The 11,839-nt window shown below is 37.8% G+C and overlaps 2 protein-coding genes across 2 annotated transcripts; both read right to left on the bottom strand.

Annotated features, from left to right (window-relative positions):
• Nucleotides 1-2,230: 2,230 nt before the first annotated feature.
• On the bottom strand, nucleotides 2,231-5,448 carry LOC109048590 (3 beta-hydroxysteroid dehydrogenase/Delta 5-->4-isomerase type 1-like). The gene is given in 4 exon segments (XM_042763500.1): nucleotides 2,231-3,396; nucleotides 3,398-3,926; nucleotides 4,673-4,837; nucleotides 5,038-5,448. Coding segments are annotated over 4 exon segments (1,254 nt in total). The 5' UTR covers nucleotides 5,321-5,448; the 3' UTR covers nucleotides 2,231-3,119.
• Nucleotides 5,449-6,034: 586 nt separating this feature from the next.
• LOC109048589 (kelch-like protein 9) lies at nucleotides 6,035-11,792 on the bottom strand. The gene is made up of 8 exons (XM_042763495.1): nucleotides 11,484-11,792; nucleotides 11,079-11,128; nucleotides 10,354-10,612; nucleotides 10,090-10,222; nucleotides 9,179-9,375; nucleotides 8,255-9,101; nucleotides 8,051-8,164; nucleotides 6,035-6,950 (listed from the first exon to the last, which is right to left on the bottom strand). The coding sequence occupies exons 2-8, from the start codon at nucleotides 11,081-11,083 to the stop codon at nucleotides 6,454-6,456; spliced, it is 2,052 nt and encodes a 683-aa protein (XP_042619429.1). The 5' UTR covers nucleotides 11,084-11,128; nucleotides 11,484-11,792; the 3' UTR covers nucleotides 6,035-6,453.
• Between the last annotated feature and the right edge of the window lie 47 nt (nucleotides 11,793-11,839).

Below are 11,839 nucleotides of genomic sequence, written 5' to 3'. Positions count from 1 at the left end.
AGCTGTTTGTTTGTTCAAGTTCAGACTCATCATCTTCTGCAAAAGTGCTGTTGCTTTAGGCATCAACTTCGTGTTGACTTTGTAAATTGTAACAGATAAAAACTGAGCAGCATCATACAAGACATAATGCACTATATTATTTGACACATCTGATTTCTTTTCCAACTATATGTTCACTTAACACATACTGTGTTTACTTGAATATACTTGCCAGGACGGACAAGACGGTTCTTTTTTATGGCTTTAATTCATTTTAATATCAATGAATTATCACAATCCACTAAGCCCTTCGTGGCACATTTACATCAAAAATTATTTTTTACATCAAAAATAATTTTTATTTATTTTACTTCAAGCTAAATGAAATGTATATTTTTTTTAATAATTCTATGATGGTTAGTAGGCTACATGTCGCCTATAAAGTGCTTTAACGTGAAAATCACTTGCTCATTTTGTAGGCTTAAAGTCTCAAACCCAAAAAGATATTCTTTATAAAAGTTAAGACTCGTCCACACCCTCCTAAAATGCTTAGTTTAAAGACGCCACCACGTCAACGTCACTGTGTGGCCCAAATGTTCACACAAAGAAAGAATGCGTGACTTTGATTCTCGCTGTAGTATTGTTGCTGCCACCGCCATGTAGTTAAGACGCTGTATTTCGTTGTGAAAGCGAAACTACTTTGTTGGTCTTCCAAAAGAGGACACAACTAGAAATCAGTGGTAAAGTTATATTTACAACATTGTTTCAGAACAGTTCAAACCAAATATTCAGATGTGTGCAACGCATTTTACGGAAGACGAGGACTGTTTCCTGGGAGAGTAGCCTACAATGCCGGCTGTTCTGACAAATAATGCTGACTCACAGCCTGTAAGTACATTTTCATATTTAAAGAATTTTTGCCACTGATGATTCAAACATGAGTTTTGAGCAGTGTAGAGTAGTGCAAGTTGTTTGTCGTTTCTCCAATCACAAATGCAGACATGGTTTTATGTTTACGCGGCGTGATGCAACGCAATGCGTAAAAAGTCAGTTTAAGTCATTATAATCAGTAATTATGTCATTGTAATCAGTAAATTGTTTGTAATGGGGTGTATTTTGTCTCATCGCACCGGGATACAGCATCACAGTACGGTAAGGGTCGTAACATTTCCTTCACACGCTTGAGGTATTCGGCCAATCACAACACACTGGATAGCTGGCCAATCAGCGTACACCTCGCTTTCAGAATGATGAGCCTTGTAAAAATCGATGCATTTCAGAAAGGGGAGGCATGGGAGCAAAAATAATGTACAGTATAATAGGATGACCAAACGTGCCATTTTCCAGGGACACATCCTGGCCAGGATTTCTATATTGCCTAAAATATCCAGGTTTTGTCTTTGGCTTTGTCATACAACAAAATACGACCTGGATTAGGCTGAGGAGGAGTATTACAGTGAGACTTACTGATGGTACAATCACATCAATATTTTATGATGATTAAGTATTGATTAATGACTGATTCTTCAATAACAATAACTTTATTTACTTTTTTTTTTCTCAAATTGCGTGTCATAGGATGTCTTAGGTCAGATGGTGAGCCTTGAGCAGATAGTGATTGGTGCACTTACACTTTTATGTTATTTTAGCCTGCAAAAGGATTTTAATCATATTATATACAATTATAATATAGTAATATTGTGATGCAAAAATAGTACACTACACAGAACAAATGTTCATATTACTGAAGACATACGTGCTAGAAAAAGAAAATCTAATAATTCTAGGGCTAGAGTTGGGTGCTTATATGAGAATGTGTTATTCATACCACAATACTAAATAACAGTGTCTTTTCAGAAATTTTATAGTATATATTTTCTTAAAAGAGACATAATATTGTCTCTTTATTTTAAAATGGACAACAATATATTTAAACATGCCAGACAAGCTGACAAACCTGTTTTTAATGCTATTTGGATGTCATATATATAAAAGTTATAATAACATTTGTTGATCTATTAATTTCCCAGCATTTCACAGATTTCTAATATATTTATATAAAACTATATTTTAGCGTCTGCTTTGTCTTCACTTAATGCTGCTGAGATACTAAGTCATGGACATTTGTGAGGACCCTATTTGAATGCATTTGTGACACACACACACACACACACACACACACACACACACACACACACACACACACACACACACACACACACACACACACACACAATATTGGTAGGGCAGAAGTACTTACTACATTTCTTTTACTGCACAGATTGATATTTCTGACATTTCACCATGATCACATGACATAAGCAAACATATTACCTATTTCATGTCTACTACATATATTATCAGCGCACCATAATCCTACAAATAAGCTGGTTCAATGCAATATCATTCTAACTGATTAAAAATGATTAGATTAGATTTCCTTATACTCTGAACAACATTAGTATTACTGCGTTTTTTCAGTTAATATGGCAGATAGTTTAGAAATTACTGGTAGCCTTATGAGCATCAGATATTCATGAAACTTAGCAGGTTTCCTCAAAATGACTTGTTCTCTGTATGTTAGTAAATGAATAAAGACTCGTTGCCATTTATTGGCATAACAATGTAACATGCAATACGGGTCACTGGAAAATCCTCAGCACTAAAACAACAACAACAGTCAAGTGTAATAATGTACAGACTCAAACAGGCAGGCCCACAAATTACCTTAATATACAGTCGTTTATTTACAAGCCTTTCTAAATTCATTAAGTAGTGCCTAAATGTAATTGATTCTTGGTTTGTCTTCATTTCTGAAATAATTTTTTTGTAATAAAATAAGTTTTTAGTACTTTTTATTATTAATACTTACTATTTTTTTTCATTTATATGGATATGTATTTCTATTTGTGACATAAGTGTAAACATAATATACAGTAATTTCCAAGGTTTTTTTATTTTTATTTATTTTATATTTGTACTGTCAAACATGCATTATTCAAAACATAAGACAGCAATTTTATTTTATTTTTTTGACTACTGTGGATCTAATTAGAAGGAAAGTTTACTGTAAAACATCAGGCAGAATATGGCTGCTTAGATTATACAGGTAGCACGGTATTGATAAACATGATTTTAATTTATTTCAAGTTAATTCGTTGTCTCTCTGCAGGTAAGACAGATGCTAACCAATTGCTAGTGCGCTTACGTGCCTCGTCCCAGTCATAGCGAGGGCTGTATCCAAAATCTCTATGAGCCTTTTGATATGAGAAACTAAAGGGTGTGTTTAACATGGTCAGTAGCTGCCTGTTTAAGGGAGGAGTGAACTTCAGGAAAGGTCGGAGTACAACGTGCAGTAATTCCATGAGGAATGACAGGAGATACAGAAGTGGGAAGGGCAGAAAGGGCCTCTCTTGTACCCAAGCCTAATGGTGAAAGAACAGCATAGTTAAAGTCTGAGTAGCTAACAGGTGGCGTGTCGTCTGAGATGTAATAGAAGTTTCCACCCATCACAGCCCTTTTCTGAGAATCTTTGAGAGCCCGACCTGCTTGTAGATGTGCCAGGGCTGCGTTTCCCACATATACAGGATTCACTTTTGCCTCACGTCGAGACATTCTCAGCAGCACATTTCCATTGCGGATTCCATCCCTCATGTGGCCTAAAGTAAATCTACAGCCTGGTCCATAGATGTACATGGGCCTCAATGCACAAGTAGCCAGATGACCTCCATTACGGAGCAGCTCTCCATTGGCCTGAAGGCAAATCTGTTCAGCTTCCTGCTTGGTTTTACTATAGTTAAACTTAAGACTGGAGGAGTAAGGGGTGTCCTCATTGCCATTAATGATTGGATCACCGCGGGGATTGGGACCTGCCACCTCAATGCTGCTAGTGTAAATTAAGGAAGCCACATTTTCTTGGATGCAGGTCTCGAGCAGCACCTGTGTTCCTGTTATGGAAAAACATTATTTTATTGTTTCTGATTACTATATTGTGTAGTGTTGGCATATTTTGGTTTTGGTATTTTGGTTTTATTTGATTTACTAATGAAAGTTTCATTTAAATCAGTAGTTCTCAACCTGTTTGGCTCCAAGGTCCACAACTATAACTAAACTATAACTAAAATAATTGTAATTATAATAAAAATAATTGCATTACAGGATTCCATAAGTTTCAACAGCTCAATGTTCTTCAGTGATAATTGTTTGTTATTTAATGCATAAGCATTAAGGATAAGGATTTTTACTTACCATTTCTATCTGATAAAATATTTTAGAGCTTGGCATACCTACAAAAATGTGTATTCATTATAAAAATGATCATGCCGTTATAAAATTGTATTAATTTACAAGACATTTCATTTTTTCCGCCAGGTTTTTCAAGACCTTGGGAATCCTGGTTCTTTAGAGACAAAGTACATTATTTAAGGAATTAATTAAAATAAGAAATATCTTAATTTTTTTGTTGTTTTAGCCCATCTAATGCTTGTTTTTAAGTCATATTAAGTCATATTGAGGCCCCCAGACACCCAGTTGAGAACCACTGCTCACTTCTTGTCTCATTCTTTTTACACTGTGAAAAAAATTGTGACCAAACTATAAATTCATCCAGGAAATCTGAATCAGTCATTTTCCTCTTTGCTCAGATTGATTCAGTCTTGTTACCATGTGCTATAGGCCAGCAGAGAACTCTCACCTTTAACATTTACTCCATATAATTCACTGTATTCAGTTGCTCCAATGACATCAATGAGTGATGCAGTGTGGATAACAAGTGTTGCTCCTTTACAGGCTCTTCTCAGTAGCTCATGGTCCCTGATATCCCCCTCAAAAACACTCACTTTAGTCTTTCCCTTGCAATCTGAGAACACAAACAGAGAAATGATAATGGAATGTGAACAGTTTTACATTATATCTAGTCTTAATATAAGGCTGATTTCAAGTGCGAAACAGGAAGACAAATGTCGGCTAATAGAGAGACACCATAAAACCGAAGAATACAAAAAGTGACCAACAGAATCCACAAAAAGGAGAAATGCTGTAATGGAAGAATCCACTAACCATCAAAAGACTGTATTAGCTCAGACTGGATGTTTCTATCCAGCAGTCGGATCTCAGCAAGCTTCTCCTCTTCCAGCAACAGTCTGACCAGCTTTTTTCCTAGAAACCCGCATGCTCCCGTCACAACACACACATCTCCTGACAGAGTCATGGCAACTGCCACCAGTACCACTTCACTTCTGCTAACACTTTGTATTTTGCCACTGTGAAGAAACCGTTCTGTGATGTGATGAGTTTTCATAGATGGTGGAGGGGACTGGGAAGGTGGTGCATTTTTAAGCATTATTGCCAAGGACAGCCTCAATGCCACAGGCTGGGGACGGGAGTTGAGAAACAGTGTCAAGGTGCTAGTCAGCAGCCTGCTAGTCTCAGCCTCAGACGTCACGCCCACGGACCGTTGGCCATCAGTCTGAAGGTCTGGCTACACGAGACTAGCAGCCTGCTTACTTTCAGGGTTCCTGTTTTTACACAGAAAGCCACTACTGACATGAAATAAACCAAACTGGTTTTATGCAATGACTTTACATGTTATCAAATATACATTATGACAGATATATATGTTTTTATATGTTTTTTATATATTTTTTATATGATATATGTTTATTCTGGGTGTCTACAGACCTTAGGTTGTTGTCCTTTGTCTTCTGATAATCTGTCTAATGACTTTGCCAAAACATGAACCCCTCAAGGTTGTAGGACACATTCTGTACATACACCCACTTACAATATATGGATTACATCTTATTTTAATTTAAACTGTTTTGTCAGAGGTGATTATTCATTACTGTTTAAAACTTTGGGGTCAGTAAGATTTTTTAAATGTTCTTGAAATAAGTGTCTTATGTTCACCAAGGCTGCATTTATGTGATCAAAATTAGTGCAAACAATAATATTGTTAAATACAATTTAAAATAACTGTTTTCTGTGTCACATGATCCTATGTATGTGTATATTATCTAGCCCTTATTTGAAAAATAAAGAAAGAAATAAAGCTTAATCCATATTATTTATTTATTTTGCTTGAATGGAATCAGTAGATATTTTAAGAGAAATGTACATTAAAGATACCAAACACAAATTAACTGTTTAAAAAAAAAAAATAGCAAAACATATAAAAGTAATTGAAGCAAATCACACATAGAACAGAATAATTAACAGATGCAGTATTCAGCTTTGAGGCCATCATATGTGGCAGCAGGCACTGAAAGAGAACAGCATTTAAACACAGTTATGCACATTTAGACAAATTGTGGTGCAACCCAAATTATTTTCCCTCACCCTAGCTCAGACACTGATAAAGTAGCATGTACAGTAATCAAATCATTCAACCTGTTTTTGCAATACACATCACTGGCAACGTGAAGCTAATTTCAGTATCTCACATTTAAAGGCCAATAACAATATTAAACCATCTGTTCAGCTTTTGGATCTTGAAAGAGGACACTCTTGTATTTCAGCCTCATCTGTTGAACCTCTTGGGCAATGAACTGTCATAGTGCAGGCCCGTATGCCTCCGAGAGGCTCCAGGACACTGAAGACCTTCTCCCACTCATCCTTCTCAGGGTCATAACACTGTATGATATCCACCATACACCTGCTGTTCCAGGAGTAACCACCCACCACGTAGATGCAGCCCTTAAAGACGGCCACCCCCACATCGCTCTGACCCCTGGGCATCGGAGCCACCATTGTCCACTGGTCAGTTGCAGGGCTGTAGAACTCAGAGCTTAGCACATCATCATAGTCATTTGTCCCCCGGAAGTGGTTTCCACCCATGACGTAGAGGCGGTCGCCCACGGTGCACATGCAGTGAAGACCACGAAGCTCCATCATGTCTGCTCGCCTGCTCCACTCGTCTCTATCGGGGTCATAACACAGCAGCTCTTTCTGGAAAGCATCTCTTGTAATACCACCTGATGGTATAAAGTGTGAATGCAAATTTTTAGAACAAGCTTATTTATTATTGCAGAAACAAACACAAATCAGCAGGAAGAATGTGATTACGAAGCTGGAAGTATAGAACTTTTTCTTATACTGAGGCCACTACTTACACAGAACTTAACAATCCATCAAGAAAGTAAAAATCACAGTCCGAAAAAAGTCCAAAAAAGTCCTACCACCATTTACACCACATGATGTTTTGTGTTTAATAGCATTCTGTGGTGGAAATGACAATGGTGAAAATTATATTTTTAACTTTTTGGAGGTAAAATGACTGACTGTAAAAAACAGTTAAATGTATAATTTAAGTGTAATATAATTTTATTATAATAAAATGCATAATATATTTTCAAACTTTTTGCATCATTTGAAATAATGCAAAATGACACAAAATGAAAACATAAACTCACGTGATTTCCAGCTTGATGTTTTTCACACATCACATGTCTCATATTTCTCAAGCATGATTTTTACTGACACTTTTGTATCTTTGGTAAAGAAGTACACTGCCTTTTGAAAAAACCTGGTGTGGTGGAAATGACTCCAAAATGCCTCTATTTTATTATTTTTATCTTTCTTTTACCCCAAATTATTTTTTTATCTTTAAATTACCTTATTTTCAATAATGTTTATTGAAAACTTTGTGATTCTTCAAGAAGGGACATTCTCATGGTTTCACAACAAGCTTGCACTGCCCCTTTTAGGCTGTGGTCTAACCTCAGATGAGTGACCCAGTTGAGCTGTTTCCTGGTTATCTGTTTCATGTTAAATTTGACTCTAGTTCTGGGAAATTCGCCATTAGGTGAAGGTTGCAAAGTTGCTAATAGACCTCCAAAAAGTGTTTTCTTCTTCTTTTTTTTTTAAGAGTAATAAAAGAATTCTTGTGCAGTGTATTCATTAGTCTCATGCAGAGGACTGTGTTGGATTAAGGCCACATGCTTTGTGAGCCACAATTAATTAGTATACAAAATCTCCTCTCATTATGTAGGACAGATGTTACCACATTGATGCACAACTACGAATAATATAGATGTGCTTTTCACAGTGATCTTACATGAAGGTGGATACTCACCTGACACATACATCAGACCTCCATGTACTGTGCCAGCATGTCCATAGTGAGGTTCACTCATCGGTGCAACAAAAGTCCACTCATTCTTGTTCAAGTTGTAGCACTCCACGGAATCTGAACAACAGACAGTTTTCTGTTTTTCCACAGTATTTTAAGACAGGACAGAACATTTTGCAGAGAGTAATTGGTAAAACATGTCCTTACCAATCTCCCCAGTGGCATTTCTCCCTCCAACAGCATACAGCTTCCCCTTAAGAGCACTTAGATGGAAGAACGTCCTCTTCTCATTCAGAGAGGCCACCTGCAACCAGCGGTCAAAGCGAGGATCATACCTGTAAGCACTGTCCACAGCTGTCTTACCCTTGGTGTCATAAGTGCTCTGACCTCCCACAATGTAAAGAAAGCCCCCTAGAAGAGCCACTCCGTGCTGGTAACGTGGCACCTCCATAGGTTGGAGGGACCTCCAGGTGCCTCCGTCTTCCTCATCGTACAGCTTAAGCTCTTTGCTGACCACCAGTTGCTGCCTCATCACACCACCCAGAACCACCAGGTGAGTGCAATCGGATCGAATCCGGGTCCGTTCTGTTTGCAGCGCTGGCTGGAGGAAGGGAAGCATCTGATAGTTGCTGGCCTCCAGAAGAAGGTTGACACAAGCCGTGTCTGATCGCATAAATGTCTCCCCTTCCTCTTTTCCTCTGCTTGCTGCTCCTTCTTCAGTCTGGTCCTCCTGAGAGATCTGGAGGAGTTCAGCAGGGGACATCAGAGGAAAGCGGATGTGGCGCATCAGAGAGTAAGTAGCAGAACGCCGCTCACTAGGTTTATGGGACAGCCAGGACCGGGCGATGCGGTACAGCTCCATTTCGGAGAAACCCTTCAGAGAGTCACTGGAGAGGGCGTACGTTATGCTCGCCTCAGACAACTGCAGGAGATGGCCGCTCTGCACCAGTAAGGAGAAATTCTCGCACACAAACGTGTAGACGTTTCTTTGGACATCTTCCAGAAGGAGATCTCTGGCAATGCGCTCAACTTCCACACAGTTTTCTACAGTGATCTGCCATGTAGAAAACCTGGTGTATTATGTCATGCACAGATAAATAACTAATGCAAAGGAAGAATTTGGATTTATACCTCACTGCTGAGTAGCTGGTTGCAGAATGTGAGAACGGGAAGCACCTGGAGGAAGCTCGCCGCCTCTAGTGTGTCCTGAAGGGTACCGAGACCCAGGCTGAAACGAGATGTGTAGATGAACTCGATGATGTTCTTCAGGCCGACTGTGCTCACGCCATGGAGCTTAATCTCCTTCAGCTCCTGCTCTCTCATGCCACCTGCATCACCAAAAGAGAGAGGGAATTAAGAAAAAAAACTAGATCAGTGGGGATCAGTGAGAAATAGATTATAAAGTGGAAATGCTTTTCATTGGTAACCTAATTAACTAAAATGCAGAACAAATACATATACACGTCTGAATAAAATATTACATATATTAACATTTTGGCCCATATTTTTCAAGTTGATATTTATTTCCATCCATTCATCCATTTTGTTTTAAACTTTCAGGCTTGGCTTTCTCAAGCCATTATCAAAGTTTGTCTACAAACATTAAATACTGAAATCAATCGTTTTAAATGCTAAGGGAATATAGACATCATAACAATTACATTCAGGTATATTTTAATTTAACAATGTAAAAATAAGGCAACAAAGTATGCACAATCAAATATCCTATAAATATCCTATATCGACCGATAACAAAAAAAAAAAAAAAAAAAAAAAAAAAAAAAAAAAATATTGTCTGATATCAGCCAATAACCAATATGATATCTATTGTACATCCCTAAATTTGTGTGATAATCACAAAACACAAGACATGGATAAATAGGAGGATCAGGCTCAACCAGAATCAGCTGACCAACAGCAAGCGTATGAAGCATTATAAAGAAGTAATACATTTAAACCACAGAGGCATCGCAAAAAACTGTCAACATTATTAATTAGGCTTGGCAACTAAAGCTGCTCCTCTTGGATTTAGCAAGACTCACCTGTGAACATGGCCTTGAAGTAGTCACTGGCTGAAGCCATGATGACCCTGTGGACTGGGAAAGTTTCACTGCTGTCACCAGGTACCAGAGTCACATCGCAAAGTGTCTCATCACCACGAAAACAATCCAACCCCTGGGACATGGCAAAATTTGCCATTAATATATACTATTTGCAGTGAAATACACCATTGTTGCTTTGTAAGTACACTGTATTTCTCTGTTTTAGGCAGTTTGTTTCTACCTTTTCTTATGTCTTTGTCTTACCTTGAGTATGGCAGCGCCATGCTCTGTGCTGTTGAACACTTGTATTTGTGGCTTCGGAGGGGCAGTGGGCTTTTGAGCCACTGGAGGTTTTGGGGGGACTACAACTGTTTTTGGCAAAGGTTCTGGAGGTTTTGGAGTAGTCTCAGCTGGTCTTGGAGGAGGCTTGTCTGTTTGAGGAGGGGGTCGTGGCGGCTCTCTCTGCGATCTGCTTCCTATTCGGGAAAGTCTGCGATGCAGTTTTCCTTCCTCTCCACCGTTGCTGAAATAAAGACATATTTAAAACTTTGACAGTCAAATTACATGAAAGACCTATATTCCTCCTTATCTCTAATTAGGATAAAATAATATCCTATAATAATTTGTAAACATTTAACTGACCATTTGTACCCAGTACTAACAGTTCACTAACCAAATGTTATTTTTATGCTCTAAATATATTTATTTTAACAGAAAAAGTATTTCTGTATCCTGGGTCACACATCTTAGTTGTCAACTAAGTCTCAATGTGAAAGGGCATGTTTCTACTAAAAAAACTAAAGCTCTGACATTTATTTTAACTCTTATTTGTATATTTGCAATAAAGCAATGAAGAAAATCTGAGAAATAAATAAATAAAAATGATTCCAAAAGTAGGAATGTCTGTTTAGTATAAAACATGTCTGTCCAAACTGTCCTTTAAAGAAAGGCCTATGATGCAATAACTTAATAAGACTGTCAGAACTTACCCCATGTCTTTTGTCTCTGCTTCTTTGCAAGTTTGCTCTTTACAGGATTTCTGATAAAAAAATTAGAACAAATAGTTAAGTGTTTTATCAGATCTGCAGGAACAATAATTATATCAAAGTGAAAAAGTTTCACCAACAACAAGGTCTAAAAAGGGGAAGTTAGCGCAGCCATCTATGTGCAACGAACACAAAGATGCCGATTAGACAGACACAGCCTCTTTCTAATATGTGTGTGTCTAGAAAGAGGGAGACTATCTTAGTTAAGTTCATAAAATAATTGGCAGATAAACTTAAGTACTATTAAGTAACAGTACCCATCCTCTTCAAAGCACTGACACAAATGTAAAGTTTCTGACTCGGGTAAAATTCAGGAAAGATGGACTACATTAAATAAAAGGAGCTTACCAAGACGTGGTGCTTTCTCTGGGGGTTTCAGAAGTGTCTTCTGATTTTAGCACAAAGCATCATACTATGATCACACTCAGTTGACACAAATAGGTATGTAGAGTCTGTTAACCACAACCTCACTGACTTCCTGTGTCACTTCTCTCTCTCTCTTTCTCTCTTTCACACACACACACCCATACATTTGGTTTCAAAACGTTCTATCTTCCTCCTTTTGACATGTTACTCATAATAGGCTTCAGTTCAAACCTTTGCTCTTCTCTCATCTGCATTGGCACTCTGATGTTGTGTTCATACTCATGAGGTGAACCAATAACCAGTGTTAAAAGAGGAAGCCTAATAGCAGATTTGCATTT

The sequence above is a fragment of the Cyprinus carpio genome, chromosome A9 (genome assembly GCF_018340385.1).
Source record: "Cyprinus carpio isolate SPL01 chromosome A9, ASM1834038v1, whole genome shotgun sequence".
NCBI classification, from domain to species: domain Eukaryota; kingdom Metazoa; phylum Chordata; class Actinopteri; order Cypriniformes; family Cyprinidae; genus Cyprinus; species Cyprinus carpio.
This window is presented reverse-complemented; position numbering and strand designations above follow the sequence as displayed.